This window comes from Centropristis striata, chromosome 10, assembly GCF_030273125.1.
Source record: "Centropristis striata isolate RG_2023a ecotype Rhode Island chromosome 10, C.striata_1.0, whole genome shotgun sequence".
In the NCBI taxonomy this organism is placed as follows: Eukaryota; Metazoa; Chordata; class Actinopteri; order Perciformes; family Serranidae; genus Centropristis; species Centropristis striata.
Window position 1 is genome coordinate 20,706,833 of NC_081526.1, and position 17,364 is coordinate 20,724,196.

The 17,364-nt window shown below is 41.9% G+C and overlaps 1 protein-coding gene across 1 annotated transcript; it reads left to right on the forward strand.

The window, feature by feature from the left end:
- Nucleotides 1-827: 827 nt before the first annotated feature.
- On the forward strand, nt 828-2,478 carry LOC131978544 (trace amine-associated receptor 13c-like). Its single transcript, XM_059342217.1, has 2 exons — nt 828-1,000; nt 1,320-2,478. Exons 1-2 carry the CDS (start codon nt 828-830, stop codon nt 2,137-2,139), a joined length of 993 nt encoding a protein of 330 aa, XP_059198200.1. The 3' UTR covers nt 2,140-2,478.
- Nucleotides 2,479-17,364: the final 14,886 nt, after the last annotated feature.

Consider the following 17,364-nt stretch of genomic DNA (forward strand, 5'->3'; position numbering starts at 1 on the left):
ATATTTATTGCTTCTTACCGCATGTTGCCGGGTGCTGCCATCTTACCACCTCTCTCTCCTAACTCCCTAAAGGTTAATTCCTCCATCATCACCTGCCGTCAGCTCCAAACATTTCAGTTAGGTTAGCAGATTTTGCAGCACCTGCCTGAAGGGCTTGTCGTTTGTTTTTCTCTTAATTTCTCCGCTACTTCTATGCGTTTCTCTTACTTTTTTTTTTCTGGCTGTGCTGTGACTGATCAACTGATTGACAGCCGATGGGCCCAAGGAGGAGGGCTCTCGGCCCTCCCTCTACCTGATGTTTATTGACCATTGGCCAATGAGACTGCCGGGCCGTGACATGACTGGCTGATTGACAGCAGAAGGGGCCAAGGAGGAGGGGGCCTTGGCCTTCGGCCCTCCCTCTACCTGTTTGGGCAATCAGTCAACCAAAAAATAAATTAAAAATTAGAAAAAATATTTTTGTTTTGTTTTGTTTTCTCAAGTCGTTCGGCCCAAAAGTCTTGCCGGCCCACCAGGCATTTGCCCAGTATGCCAGATGTCCAGTCCAGCCCTGATTGAAACACTACTTCAGTGACCTTAAAAAGTAAAATACGGGTCAATGATATGAAGGAGAATAGTAATCAAAGGTAGGTAACAAACAAACTGGTGAGAGAGAGAGAGAGAGAAAAGAGAGTAAGGGTTTGAGGGAAAGTGATGAATTTGAAGGTGGGATGTGCAAAGTGAGAGGAGGGGTGGAATTATGAGAATGTGAGAGAGGTAGTTCAGTTACATGACTCAGTTTTGTGAAGAAAGCTGCCAGAGCTGCAGCTATCTGCAGATCTCTGAAGATGGAGGTTGAGGATGGTTGGGAGATCTGTTTTTTAGAATTCCCCAATATCTCCTGCTGGAAGATGCATTATACTTGGCCTGAAACATTGTTCATTGACATTGCACTGTACACCATCTCTGTACTCACTGTGGTCCTCAACCTGCTCATCATCATCTCAGTCTCCCACTTCAGGCAGAGATGAACTTTTTAGTTTATTACTTTAAACATGTGAAGAACTGCTGTAGATTAAGAAGAATTGTCTTTGAACTGGTACTGAATAATGTTGCTCCTCTAACACTAGTCTTACCTACTGTCTTCCTGACTGTACGTAAACACAAAAAATCCACTGTGACCTCTATATTGTAATTTAAATTGTCTACATTTAGATGTGTTGCTGATGAGAAAACCTCCAATTTCACAAAACAGTTTTTGTGTTTAGTCCTATGTTTTTTCTTTGTCATTTCGTTTTGAGGACTGTTTTGTAGAATGATGCTTTCCTCTTTTCCTCCAGGCAGCTCCACACACCCACCAACATCCTCCTCCTCTCTCTGGCTGTCTCAGATTTTCTTGTGGGCCTCCTGCTGATGCCAATAGATGCAGTAAAAAGAACACATTGCTGGTTTCTTGGTGACTTTTTTTGTTCTCTCTTCTGGTTTGTGTCCGAAATCATTCTCTCTGCCTCAGTCGTAAACATGGTGCTCATATCAGTTGACCGCTATGTGGCTATTTGTTACCCTCTGCATTACACCACCAGAATCACTGTGAATAGAGTTAAAGTCTGTGTTTGTCTCTTATGGTTTTGTACTGTTGCCTACAATAGTTACTTCTTTAATTTACATCATAATCAACAAGAAGGAAACACTGATTACTGCTATGGAGAATGTAACAGTTTATCTCATGATGCCGGTGCTTACCTTACACTTCTTTTGAACCTCATTGTTCCTGTTACTGTCATCATAGTTTTATATTCAAGAGTATTTGTTGTGGCTGTGTCTCAAGCTCGTGCCATGCGCTCTCACATTACAGCTGTCACAAAGCAGATTTCAGTGACTAAAACAGCAAAGAAATCTGAGCTGAAAGCAGCCAGGACTCTTGGTGTTGTGATTGTTGTCTTTCTAATGTGTTTCACACCAAGTTACTTCGCAAGTTTGGGAGGGCATGACTTCGCAAGTTATTCAACTGCATATTTTATTCTGTATCTTTACAATTTTAACTCTTGTTTAAACCCTGTGATTTATGCCTTGTTTTACCCCTGGTACAGAAAAACAGTTAAACTCATTGTTACTCTTCAGATACTGCAGCCTGGCTCCTGTGAGGCCAACATACTGTAGAGAAAATTAGTATTTCTGTGTTTTTACTCTGCTTTGGATTTTTTAAGTTTTGGATGTCACATTTTATGATTTATTATTTTTAAAAAATCTATCAGAAAAGCTCTCAATCTGTATAAGGGCATGAAGTCAAGAGATTACCTTTTTGAACTGTTGACTCCTTATGGACTATCCTCTCTCCCATGCACATGATGTGAGAGGAAACTGATCTGAACCCTCTCAGAGACAGATGTAGATGCTGGATGTGTTGTATCTCTGCAGGTCTGTTTGATAAGAGTCACGTCTTTGGGGTGTTTGTGACAGTGAACATAGCTGTTTGTATAAAATTAAACTGCTTCTCAGTCAGTAGATATCCACTTCTAATGCTATTTGATTTAAGCTTCACAGACTGTGGCCTTCTTCCTGTGTGGGGTCTGCAAATGTTTTTTGGAGTGTATCACAGGTCTGCCTGTCTGGGCCACACAAAACCTCAAAGTTAAGTCATATATTTTGCCCAATGATGTGTTTTTTGTAATTTTATGTATTTATATTAGATGCACTGATAAATACATTTTTGGCCGATACAATAACAGATATTAACATTGCTGTTAATTAGTAATAACAGATATTCACCCATGGTCAATGTTGTAGTACTCGAGATCGGTCTTGTTCTCAAGACCAGTGGATTTACTTGTTAATATCGTTAGTATGGTTTTGTGTAAATCTTATTGCTTCGAGTACAACCAATAACATGATGCATATATAATCTGAATTTTTTGTCAACGTTTATGGCTGTCGCCCCTCCTGCCTCCTTTCACACACAACCCCCAAGTGCATGTGAGTGACAGGAGAGGAGGCCGTGAGAAGATGTCAGCCAACTCATCTGTAATAAAATTTGGTTACCTGAACCAAAAAGATTTATTGTGCACAACTACAAACTACAAACATTCTGCAAAGCGATGCTAATGAAGACGGCTTGGACTGCTGTTGTTCTTGACTCTGTCTCGCATTGCCTCGGTCTTGGTCTTGTTTTGGTCTCGACCCCTCAGAGTCTTGGTCTTGATATACCATGGTCTTGGTATTTTTTGGTCTCGCTTTAGGTCTTGACTACAACACTATATGAGCTGTATAAAAATATTTTCTATGATAATCATATTTTCTACATACTGACAATCATTTGAACACACTGTCAATTTAAAAAATATTTTTATTTTCAAAACATTTGGAAAAGCTGATAAACCATAGTTCCTCTTAAGAAGTTAAAATAAAAAATAAAATAAGTTTAAAAATAATAATAATAATAAATACCAGCATTAGTTTCCTGCTACTTTTAATCAATCAATCATACTTTATTTTTATAGCACCTTTCATACAAATAACATGCTGAACTCTCACTTTTCGATTGACACCCAATTTGACCTATTAGGAACTTCTTTGTCCAACGCACAAACTCCAATAGCCAATGAGGGCCCGTGTCAAGGGAAGGTACCTTAGGGAAAGGAACAGCAGATAGGATAGGAAAGGTGTGTGTGATGCATAGTTTTTCTCAACTTTCCCACGAAGTTTTGATATATGTTTGTCTCAACATTTCCATTACCTTTTTACCATTCTTATCTGTATTCAAAATGTTCATCATTCAATTACTATCAGTGTGATGTGGGGAGTAGATTCTGGTACATTATACCAATCGGAGATGAAGCTGTTCATTTCTACTTTTACACCTGCCCCCTGTTGCCCCTTTGTGATAACAACTTAATCTTCATTCCCCTTGTGAGCTGATCCCACTTTTCCTCAAATGTTTCGCTGCATGATTGGTCAAAGAACATTGTGCAGTGGTAGTCAGATGGGGGTTTTGTAGCTTTTTGATATGTACTGTTATGCATTTTTTCCATTTTTGTAGAGCTGTGGTTACTGACTTTCCTATCTGACCTAACCAGTAGACTTTGGCACATTCTGTTCCTACATGCATTTGTAAATGTAATCCTTTGATGTCTTTGTACACACCATCTGGTGAGCACCAAATCTTCATCCCTAATCTGCATAAAGCATCCTGTCCTAGCAAATTAATTGGTGTTTGATCAGAAACTAATATTTGAATTTTTGCTTCTTTTCCTGCTGTAGCTACTTTCAATGGAGCCGTCATTGGAATGATCTGTTTCATACCCGAGAATCCTATAGTTTTAACAAATTTTCCTGACATGAGGAGTGATTCTGCAATCTCATGTGCATGTGGCTCCGGTGTCAAGTAGCATGGGAACATTTTCATTTTCTATCTGCACTTGAATAATTGGTTGTCAGCTTCCATAGCTACAGGAAGCGGTTCCCCTTGTTTAGGATTCGCTGGGCTTCGCGGGGGGAGCAATAAAAAGCAATAAAAACAAAGCACTTTAGCTTTGTAATTTAAGTTAATCTAGTGATTATTCTGCAGCTCTAAGTAGTGTGCTCTTTGCGATACCTGCTCTATTATCTGTTTCAGCTGCTTTGCTCAGCAATTGTTTCAGTGCCACAACAGAAGGAATCACATCGGCAATAGCAGCTAAATGTGAGCTTATTTCTCTCCTTCGCTGTTCAAATGGAGCAAGAAGTGTGGTCCTGTATTTTTTTTATTTATTTACTTTTTATACACATATGTGCCAGTTGGGCACAAAAAAATACAACATGACATAAACATGACATAAACATAACATGACGAGGAGAGGATTGTGTATTTAGTAAAACATTAGCATATCATACATAAAAATATATAGATGCTGCTCGAATATAGGGAAAATTTTAAAATAAAATCTTAATAAAGGATTTGATCTTATCTCTGTAATTCTATATGAAATCAAGTCTTACAGTTAACACATAGCTGAGCCATTTTCACCAGTTCTCTTCAAAAATATCAGTCTGGTTCCTTAGTTTAATTGTAATTCTCTCCATAACATATATATTGTAGATGACATCACTCCACTCATTTAGTGTTGGTTTGTCTTTCTTAAGCCATTTTCTGGTCAGAGCCTTTTTACACCCCACTTAGAACACTCTCAAAAGGTATTTGTCCTGCTTTGCATATTCAAGTCCATCCTGATCACATAAGTACATGACTTTTAAGTTTAGAAACATTTTCCTTTTAAAAACAGTCTCCAGGACCCCAAGAACCTCTCTCCAAAATGGATCCACAGAGATACAGCCCCAATATATGTGAAAATGATTTGCTGAAGAATTACCACAGGACCTCCAGCAGGCAGTCTGATTGGAATAGTTGGTCTTTTGTGCTGGGGAGCATAAGAATCGAGTCATGTTTTTCCAGCTGAATTCCCTCCAGTAGGAGGAGATGGTCACTGACCGCTGCTGTCTGCAAGTCCTGCCCCATTCCTCTTGTGAGACTGTGAGGCCTCCCTCTGCTTCCCAATATTTCCTTAATTTCTAAAGTATGATCACTTTTAAGATTTTGAAGAGCTGAGTATAGTTTTGATATTATCTTTTGGAGGGTGGCATTATTGTAAATCCTCTGAATAATGTTAAGAATTTCATCCTTCCCTGAAGTAAAATCCCTTATAGTGGGGCGGATTAGCTGAACAATTGTTCACTTTGTGATAAAAGCATGAAATTTGGTAGATGTGTTGGTGAATATGTTTCAAACAAATCTGGATATTGGGCCACCTCAAAAGCGCCCCCTAGTGGCCGTGGCAGGCATTTGTTATACAAATAAATCAATGATGAATAAAAACTGCCCTTTTAATAATACCAACTGGTGATGAATTGTATATTGTTGGAAAGCCTGATTAGTCACCTTTACAACGAGGTACAGCTTGTAAGGATCGTGCATTCATGGAATGAGCAACGGGGCTAGACGTGAGGGTAGCACCCCCCAAAAATGTGCATCCCCTGTGGGGCGGATTAGCTCAATAAATCACGAGAATTGTTTATTTTGTGATAGAAGCACACAATTTGGTGGATGTGTTGGTGGATATGTTTCAAACAAATCTGTATATTAGGCCATCGCAAATTCGCCCCCTAGTGGCCATAGCAGTAATTTTCTTCGTTAAAATTACAAAAAATATTTAAATTATTTCTTAAAATATTTAAAAAATTTAAACTAAATATATAAACGTAAATTAAAAAATGTAAATACACATATTAAATTAACAAAAATCCAGTTAGACACTCTTTCAGTTATTTTTCCTGCCCCACCACAATCGGGCTAGCCATCGAGCTAGCTAGCAAATTAGCTAGCTAGCATTTGCTTCCTGGGACAAGCAGTGCAGTGGACTGTCCATCAAGGTATGTCTAAATATTTTATTTCACCTGTTATAATCATGAATAAAATATGCTATGAACATCATAAAGGCTAAAGAGAAAAACAATCATCATGGGCCTTGGCGGAAAAGTAAATTAGCAAGATAGCAAAAATAGGTACTTAAGCTAGCTAGTTAGCTTGGAACATGTATCAGTGGCTGTTGGGTGTGAAAGCTTAATAAGACACTGTTAAATTATGTCCTGTGGAATGTGGACATCCCTCTCTACACACACACACACACACACACAGGCACACACACGCACACACACAATATATGTAATGTCTCCTTTGCCCATGTGGTTCTTTTTTTCTTTTTTTAAATGTATTTTATAACTCCATCACAGTTAGTCAGGTGGCTTAGGACCAGATTTGAGAAGAAAATGTATATTTTGACACCAAGATTGACCTTCTAAGTGGCTTGGAAGATATAGCATATCTCATAGACTTTATATGGCTGCCATCACCGCAATCTTGATGAAGTGGCTCCTACTAAAAATTGAAACCTATAATGATAGAGAGTATGTGGAAAAAATGTGGTGCTCTTGTCCGGCGTGTCCCCTTTATTTGGCTAAGCCGCCTGACTAAGTCACACACCTCAGTACAAGGATTTTGCCAGAAAGAGTAACCTGCTACAAGTAACCCTAGTAGAATTTTTAAAATGTATGATTTTTTTCTCTGTCTAAATGTGTTTTGTTTTTATTGTTGCAGGTCATACAATATTGAAAATTATTTTTTCTTTTTAAGGAGCAACAGAAGAATACAAGCCAAAGAGGAGGCCGTAGCCTGTGAATGGGAATATCAAGACCTAATAAAATGTTATACAAAGTTAATGTTCTTTTCTATTAGACTGTAATAAAGCTTTTGTCACTTTAACATGTCTCTAAATTATATTTGTGGTGCTGAAAACATGAAACAGCAGCTGTAGGGTAGGCAAAGCATTCATCGCCAGTAACCACCGGCGGCCATTTTTAAAAATGGCCGCTTTTAAATGGCCATTTTTAAAAATGGCCGCCACAGCCATCAGAATTTTTTTTGCGATGGCCCAATATCCAGATTCATTAAACATGTATTCAGCAATGAGTGTACCAAATTTGATGCTTTTATCACAAAATGAACGATTGTTCAGCTAATCCACCCCACTACACAGGGGATGCACATTTTTGGGGGGTGCTACCCACACGTTTAGCCCCGTTGCTCATTCCATGAATGCACGATCCTTACAAGCTGTACCTCGTTGTAAAGGTGACTAATCAGGCTTTCCAACAATATACAATTCATCACCAGTTGGTATTATTAAAAGGGCAGTTTTTATTCATCATTGATTTATTCGTATAACAAATGCCTGCCACGGCCACTAGGGGGCACTTTTGAGGTGGCCCAATATCCAGATTTGTTCGAAACATATTCACCAACACATCTACCAAATTTCATGCTTTTATCACAAAGTGAACGATTGTTGTAAAATATTGAGCTAATCCGCCCCACTATTAGGAATTTCTTTCTCATAAGATCCCTGATTTGTAAATATCTAAAGTGATCTTGGTTTTGAAGACCAACTTTTTCTTTTAGGTCCTGGAAACTCTCTAACTTTATCCCGATCCAAGTGAGTGTGCAGTATGCTGTAAGTCCATTTTCTGTCCAACTTTTGCTCGGTATGAAATCTGGATCGTATGAAAACTATTTAAACATTTCAGTTCCTATCCTCAGTTGATATTTTTTTTTGTTATTTCAGCCCATGCTTTCAAAGAGCCAATTATTGTTGTTATGTTATTGCTATTATGGTTGTTGGGGTGTGAGAGGTGACTAGTTAATGAGGGATCTCCAACTAAATGATTAATTGGTATTGCAAGTAGGGTGACCTGCCAGTAGAGAGTTGCAGTAGTCTAACTGCAATATCTCAAGGGCCTGTACCAGAAGTTGTGTCGATTGCTCGGTCAGGTAGGGTCTGATTTTCCTGATGTTGTATTGGGTGAACCAACATGATTAGGCAATTGTGGTCACATAACCCTTAAAGGTCAGTTGGTCATGACACCTTGCAGAGCTTGTGAGCACAAGTTGCATGGATCCAAGCTGAACATTGAAAGGCTGATATGAGGCAGGACAGGCTAGGATGATAAGAAGCTCCATTTTAGAGAGGTTGAGCTGAAGGTGGTGTTCTGTCATCCATGTGGAGATATTCCCAAGACAAGCAGAGATACGAGCCGAGACTGTGGGGTCGTTCGGTGGAAAGGACAGAACCAGCTGGGTATCATCAGCATTACAATGGTATGAGAAGCCATGATTGCACCAAGTGAAGTGGTGTAAATTAAGACGAGAAGGAGGCCTAGCACTGACCTTTGAGGCACCCCCTTGGATAGGTTTTGGAGTTTGGACACTTCTCCCTTCCAAGATAATTTGAAAGATCTCCCTGCTTTTTTGAGCAATCAAAACATAGGACCACATATGGAGATATTCTAAGTTAAGAAACACAGAAACCCAAGGTACTAGTGAACAACCACAGTGAAACATTATATGGTAGTAAAAAGAAAAAAAAGTGATGAAAAATATGTTGTCTTCAGCAAGTTTAATGAGACAAAGTAATGTAACTTCTGTGGTGAACATAATGTGTAGAAAGTCATCTCCCAATAAAACATTTGCATGCATGCACACACACACACACACACACACACAGACTCTTATTCGCCATTCAATCTGCTTGTCTGTGAATTATGTTTTTCAGCCCATTAGTTGCTCCTGATGGCGGTACTCTGAACCCCTGTAGACAAAGACTTTGTTCACACCTGCATGACAACATTTCAACCTCTGAGGTATCACTGCCATCAGAGGTGTTAAGAAAAACAAGCTTCAGCATAAACACATGATGCAGCCACCAAACATTAACACCTGATGCAATTATGCTTTTTTCGACTTGATATTATGTCTGTCATTACTTTTAGTGATTGTTTGTTCAGAGTTCAATATTTAATCAAAAAATAGTGTTTCGGATAACAATGATTTCAATTATCATGTGTAGTGTTAGAGGGGTCGCTGCCAGTCACAAATCACCAGAGAATCATCAACCTATTCTGTAGCTTCCCTCAGAAAGTTCTTAACTCACTGTTTTGGCTTTAGGGCCCACAACTTTAATGTTTTAGTTCACTCTAACAGCTCTCATCAGCATCTTCTCAGGACTCTCTAACATCCCACCACACCAGACCCACCATAGAGCTGGTAAATGAAGCCAAGATTTTAGCAGCTAAAGAGCCAGATATTTACTTTTGGTAGTTTTGGAAACAATAGAAAAAAGGAAGAAATCTGGACCTAAATAGTAAGGGAACAATGGTACGCAGAAGTCACGGTACAGTTTATACCTGGTTTGGTTCTGTGGGAAAAACACTTGCAGCAGTAGCGGTTTGTGTTCTTTTTTTTTAAACTGACAGACACAATCCTCTTGTTGGGTATTGATGTGTCATTTTGCCCATAGACATCGGTTAACTATTTTCATTATTAAAAGTAGACATGGGACAAAAGTTTATAAAAATGAGGCACACATCGGTAAACATTTGCCTCCCATTTACTTCCATTCTACTCGGACAAATAAAACATTCGCTTCTGGTTGCAAAACGAATTGTGCAAGAGTTAAACCGTGGTGAACTCTGATCTGAGATTTTTTGCAGCCTCAACCAATAACAAATGTGTGTGTGTGTGTGTGTGTGTGGTTAACCCCACTTGGACTGCAATTCAGCTGATTTCAATTTGGCAGGTGATGGTCACTCACCTGCATTCACTTATGTGTGACTGCAGCCTTATGCTATGAGATTAAAAATGCTAAATAAATAGAATAATAAAATCAATAATAATGTGCATTAGCATGTTGGATGTGTTTCCTTTCACTACAGTGGATCATCCAGGAACTGGCTACCCTCTGGTTACAAGCCAGATTCTCTAGCCTCTAGGCCATGGACTGTCCAAAAGTGATAATATGTCAGTGTTGTGTTGTGTTGACAGTTTTTGTCTGATGACAGCTGGTGGCAAGGAAAACAGTTATCTTCTGTTTTTGAAGGTCAAGGTTTATGCAAATATGCAGGTTCAATGGGTCCTTGGTGAGACTCCTTAGTCAAGATGTTTCCCTAAATTTCCATGTTCCTCCATCAATTGGTACATCTGTTTGTCCTGACCACGATACCTCAGGGACGTCTGGAAGGACCTTTTTCATCTATAGCACAAACATCTACTTTTCTTGAGGATGAACTGTTTATATTTTGTTGATCAAAGGTCAAGGTAACTGTGTGAAAGTCGCAGGCTAGTTATTTTATTTACCATAACATCACTAGTGGATTGTGGATCACGGTTTCTAACCTAGTGCTGGCATTGTTACCATTACTATCTTGGTCTTTGGAGTAAGAAGCGACCATATTAGCATAAGAGGGTGGAGCTAAGTTAGCAGATAGCACTACAGTTTGCTAGGTAAGCTTACAACAGCACTTAACAGTTGACTCTTGAGAGTATTTTAGTAAGCCAAGTACTGAAGAAAACATTTTGGGTGATTGTGATGCTGCTTTATTACGAAGTTAAAACAATCTATGAAACACCAAAGTTTCAAGACCAAATACAGACAACCCGTAAACGGTCAACACGGAGATCACGACTTTGCCCAAAAGCAGATCATGTAAACTAGGGCCTTTTTTTCTAGAATAATATTTCTTATTATTGTTACTGCTAGACACCTCTGCTGTCATTTCCAATCTTTTATACTCACTGCTACTATGACTATTATTATGATTAATCATTTTCCTTCTATTATTACAGCAATGATTACTGTTACGGCTGCTGTTTTTTATTGTATTTTCCACTAACACAACTACTGTCATTAGTGACAGACATCAGTATCATCAATCAATCAATCAAATCAAAATTACTTTATTTATCCAAGAGGGGAAATTCAGCTAGGCTGGTAGAATCTCTTGAAGAATGCCTGATGGCTGTAGGAGCGAGGGATCTTTTGAATCTCTCCGTCCTGCAACGGAGAGAGAGGAGCCATCCATTGCTGTTTTTTTGGTCCATAAAGGTTTTGTGTAGTGGATGATCCGAGTATTTCAGGATGGCCTCGAACATCTTGACAGTGCATCTCTCCACCACCTTATCCAGTGTGTCCAACCTGACTCCAACCACAGAACCTGCTTTTTTGACCAGTCTGTCCAACCGCCTCATCTTGTATCTCTGGCTGCGTCTCATTTCCCTTAATTTTCGCCTCCTCTATCCTCTATCCTCTATCCTCGCTTGAACTGGAAGTTCTTTCGCGGGCACCATCTTTACGACCGTCCCAAAGCTCTTATTTGTGCTTGGAGGATAGAGGAGAGAGGAGAGAGGAGGCATATCGGAGGAGGCACAATCGAGGATACATGCGAGCATCCTACGTGGAAGTCTTTTAGCGGTGTCCCCGCCCCCTGACTTTTTTTTCTTTTTCTATTGAATAGACGCAGCAGCTGATCAGACGGATCTACATCGCAACAACTCTGTATTTTCAAACCGGAGTGAAGACAGATCACAGATTAAACTGAAGTCTGTCACCACAAGTTTTATATTTTAATTATATGATTCGCCATGTATTTAAAATCTGTTTTATTGTGACTCTGAACAAAAAAAAGACCACAAACATATTTCTCATCATGTCATTTCCATCAGTCCCATGTGAGGCTGATCATTGCTGAGTGTAGCTTTGATCTGAGTGACATTATTTACGTACATTTTACCTTAATCATCTAACCTGATAAAACACTGGCTGGTGTTCAGCGGACACAATCATGTTCTGGGATATTAAATGATACATTTATCACCAGGATCGTCTACTATGACGGTGTATTAGGGCCATGCATGAAAAAATAAATAAATAGGGACCTAGGGGAGAGGGGCCCAGCCACCATGGCACACATAAAAACACATAACATGAGGTGATGGTACTACATCACCACATTTCATTCGTGTCTCCGCTTTTCCATGACTCACTCTGTTTTGGGTGTTTTATCAGTGATTGTTTTTGAGTGATCCGACTGCGCGCTCAGCTCCAGCCTGTCGGCACACAGATCGCTGTCTTTCAGACCTCCTCTGCTCCTTGCTTGACAGTTGACAGTTAGTCTAAACTTTTTTCAAAGCAGCAGGTTTATTGTCCCCAACCTTCATTCTCATGTGATGCGTCTTTACGCTGCCATGGTGGCTGGTTTAGGGATTATTTATTCATGTCTGTGTGTTTGTTTTTGTGCTTGCACTTGTGGCACCGGACAGACCCAGTGAGGCATAGACCAATATTAACCCCCTCCCCATGGTCTGTATTAACAGAGAAAACTGTTATTATTTTTTTATTATTATTAGTGCATGTCCTCAGCTGTTAAAGCAGACTGACAGCTGATCCAGCTGTGATCCACTGCCGCCATCAATCATTAGAAACAGACGCCGCTTCACATGACGCTTCGGAGTGAAGGAAGAACTGGTTGAGTTCATCGGCTTTTTCTACATCACCCGCCACTGGCTGTCTTTTTGTGTTGTTGTAACCAGAGATGGTGTTGATTCCTCTCCACATTTTACGGATGTTGCTGTTGTAAAGTGTTCTTTTAATTTGTGTGACTGACCAGCCAGTGGATAGTGGAAAAGACACAACAAGACAGAAGTATAATTTAAATGAGTCCTTTATTATTCCTATGCATAAATATTTAAAAGTTAATTGGAGTCCAAAAGGGAATTAATTTAAAAAGTCTAGAGGGGGACAGCTGAAGGGGTGGGGTCCGTGTGGCCTGGTGAGTGGCCAGGCTTCACTGTCACCAGGTTGGCAGGCTGGAGCTGGCTGGTCTACTGCTGCTGACGCCGCATGCTGTGCTGCTGTGAACTGCTGCACCCCACTGTGTGGCTGCAAGGCGCTGCTGCTGCTGTTCAGTCGTTGCAGTTGCTTTCAGTCTGACCCGCCGTCCTTGCGCTACTCCAGCCCACGTCACACACCACACCACTGTCACAGCAAAGAGCAGAGGGAGACTCAATACAAGATAAAACATTCAATTTACAATTTGTTAGGTAGAGAGACCTTAGAGCACATGCACACAGTACCTGTCCCAGCAAAGAGCAGAGGCAGACTGAAGGAGAGTGGGGGTAGTTAAGCTGGCTGAAGCCATGCCCAGCACACCTGTTTCAGGTTAGCCCATCACCATGAAATCACTGCACACACACACTCACTCACTCACTCTGTGAAGCCACACCCACACATGCAACACAAAATTCACCACCAGTGTCACACATAATGCACCAAATCTAGTGCTGATAGAGTCTACCCTGTTACACTGTTCTCTAGATTTCTCTCCAGTTTCTTCTTGTATTCCACCTTTGCCATCTTTAATCTCTTCTTCAATGTATATTGTAATTGTTTAAGCTGTGCTTTGTCACCATCTCTAAAAGCTGCCTTCTTCTCATTGAGGATTGCCTTTAAATCACTAGTATTTCATACTAGTTTCCAGCAACACATTCCAGTCTGTACATTCAAAGCAGTCCTTTAGAGCCTCAGTTGCCTCCAGTGTTCATTTCCTGACTGTGAGTTTAGTTGCAGGCTGCCTCTACACACAGGGTTTGTAACAAGTCTCCAGAAGAACAAAGTTGTGGTCCGATCGTCCTATTGGGGGAAAAGCAGTAGCTCTTTTAGCTTGTTTGACATTAGCATACAGCAGATGAAGGGTTTTATTTTCTCCGGTGGGACAATTCAAGAACTGTGTAAATCCAGTCAGGTGGGAGGAGAGGGAAACATGATTGAAGTCTCCTGATATTAGGATCTTGGGTGGAATGTACACAAGTATTGTTATGATATGACTGAACTCCCTTGGTACATGATATGGTCTCATACCAACTGCCAATAATTCAGTGTCTGGACAGCACATCTTCTCCTTGGCAGTAACATGTGCAGGACTGCACCATCTCTGGTTCACAAATAAATTCAAGCCTCCACCTTTCTTCTTGCCAGTAGCTTTAGCATCTCTGTCTGATCTTATGAGAGTGAAGCCAGGCAGATCCACATTGGAGTCTGAGATGTTTTGATTTAACCACGTTTCAGTAATACACAAGAGACTACACTTACGGTATTCTTTCTGAGTCTTCACATGTATCACCAGTTCATCAGTCTTGTTGGGCAGAGAGTTGACGTTTCCCATGATGACTGACGGCAGAAAAGGCTTATATCTCCATTTCCGAGCCTTAACTTTTGCACCAGCCCGGCAACCACGAAAACACCTCTTCAACTCAGCTGGAATAGGGTGATGGTGTCCTCCAGACTTGCTCCGTTTTTCAGAATAGAATAGAATAGAATAGCCTTTATTGTCATTGTATATATACACAACGAAATTGGAGTGCAGCTCCCATTGGTGCAAAATAAGAAACTCAAAATATATATATACATACACGGGAAAAAAACATGTCGACTTCGGTCGACATGTGGTGGGCGGGGTGTGAGGCATCCTTTATGATGTTTCCAGTTCTGCTGAGGTAGCGAGAGCTGGCGATGTCCTCCAGGCTAGGCAGAGAGCAGCCGATGATCCTCTGGGCTGTGCTGATGACCCTCTGCAGTGCTTTTTTGTTCGCAGCTGAGCACCCTGTGAACCACCCTGTGAGGCAGTATGTTAGGATGCTCTCTATGGTGGCCCTGTAGAAGGTCACCAGCAGCTTCTCCTCCAGGTTGTATCTCCTGAGCACTCTCAGGACGTGGAGACGCTGCTGGGCCTTCTTCACCACCGCTGTTGTGTTTGCCGTCCAGGAGAGGTCACCCGAGATCTGCACGTCCAGGAATCTTGTAGTGTGGACCCGTTCCACACAGTCCCCTCTGATGTAGAGAGGTGCCGGGTCCGCTCCGCCCTTTCTGAAGTCCAGGACTAGTTCTTTGGTCTTAGTGGTGTTCAGTTGGAGGTTATTAACTGAACACCACTCAGACAGTCCGTTGACCTCTTCCCTGTAGGCAGACTCATCCCCCCCTGAGATGAGCCCGACCACAGTGGTGTCGTCCGCAAACTTAATGATGTGGTTTGAGAGGTGGGTCGGGGAGCAGTCATATGTGTAGAGAGTGAAGAGGAGGGGGCTCAATACACATCCTTTTGGGGAGCCGGTGCTAAAAGGTAATGGTTCTGGAGATGTGAGGACCAAGTTTAACAGTCTGTGGGTGATCTGACAGGAAGTCCTTAATCCAGAGGCAGATGGGAGTGGAGAGGCCCAGGAGTGAAAGCTTCTGGACCAGGATCTCCGGGATGATGTGATTGAAGGCTGAGCTGAAGTCCAGGAAGAGCATCCTCACATAGCTCCCCGGTTTCTCCAGGTGGCTCAGCGTGGTGTGGAGTGCTATGGATATAGCATCCTCTGTGGATCGGTTTGCCCTGTAGGCAAACTGATGTGGGTCCAGGGTGGGCGGCAGGCAGTCCCTGATGTGCTTTGAGACCAGTTTCTCAAAGCACTTCATGACTACAGGCGTGAGTGCGATGGGCCTGTGGTCATTGGGGCTGTCCACGGCTGTCTTCTTTGGGATGGGGATGATGGTGGAGGTTTTGAGACAGGGTGGGATGATGGCCTGACTGGTTGAAAATCCTGGTGAGAACTCCAGCCAGTTGGTCAGCGCACGCCCTGAGTACTTTTCCGGGTACTCCATCGGGGCCAGCCGCCTTCCTGGGGTTCACTGTCCTCAGCACGCGTCTCACTTCATGCTCCTGGAGCATCAGTGTGCCGGTGCTGGGGGGAGGAGGGAGTGGTGTGGCTGCTGAAGGTCTGTTTGTCTCAAAGCGGGCAAAGAAGTAGTTTAATTCCTCTGCCAGCGAGGCGTCTGACCTAGCGGTGGTCTGGTTGTTGTTCTTGTAGTTAGTGATGTGATTCATCCCCTGCCACATCCTTCTAGGGTCATTCCCATTGAAGTGATCCTCAATCCTCCTCTTATAAGCTGCTTTGGCCTGTCTGATGCCTTTTTTCAGGTCAGACCTGGCTGTGCAGTACAGGGCCCTGTCCCCTGTCTTGAAGGCGGTGTTTCGGCTTTTTAAGAGGGACTGCACTTCGCTGTTCATCCAGGGTTTCTGGTTGGGGAGAATTCTGACCCTTTTGTTGACGGTGACGGTGTCAACACAGTTCTTAATGTAACAGAGTACAGTGTCAGTGTACTCCTGGATGTTGTGGCTGGAGAATAAATCCCATACAGTGGTGGAGAAGCATAAACATGGTCCAAAGTATTTCTCCCTCTGGTAGCAAACTTCACAAACTGGAAAAACTTGGGTAGCACAGTCTTTAAACACGCTTTGTTGAAGTCACCGGCAACAATGAAGACTCTGTCGGGGTGAGTGAGCTGTTGTTTGCTAATGAGAGCGAGGAGGAGGCTAAGTGCTGTGCTAACATTAGCATCGGGTGGGATGTAAACAGCAATAGCAATGACCACTGTAAACTCCCTCGGGAGATAAAAAGGTCTGCACGAGACAGCCAGAGCCTCTAAATCCGGGGAACAGTGTGTGTCAATGATCCTGCTGTTACAACACCACTCACTGTTTATGTAAACACAGAGCCCCCCTCCCCTGCTCTTACCCGAGGCTTTGCTCCTGTCATGCCGGTGCAGCGTGCAGCCAGCTAGCTGGACTGCAGTATCGGGGATCAGCGGATGAAGCCACGTCTCCGTGATGAAAATAATGCTGCAGTTTCGTACAAAGCTGGTCGTGGCCTTCCATAATTCCGGTTGGTCAGTTTTGTGGGTGATGGATCTGGCGTTTGAGAGGAAGAGGCTCGGTACTGCTGGCCTAGCAACCGAGCCCGACCGGCAACCCCGCTTCTGCTTTCTTTCTCTTGACATTAATTGCATAGACCTGTCTCACATTGCCAAGTTGGAGGATCAATGGGGTAAACATACAGTGAAGCACATTAGAAGGTTGCATATGTACACTAACTTTATATGTTTCCATTAACTTCATATTGTTTTGACTGCGGCTGATGAACAGTAACAG

Bases quoted from the DNA above. Each gene is read 5' to 3' on its own strand.
- LOC131978544 (XM_059342217.1), top strand. From the start codon at position 828: ATGGAGGTTGAGGATGGTTGGGAGATCTGTTTTTTAGAATTCCCCAAT. The intron at 1,001-1,319 runs GCAGAGATGAAC...CTTTTCCTCCAG, and splicing joins ATCTCAGTCTCCCACTTCAG to GCAGCTCCACACACCCACCA.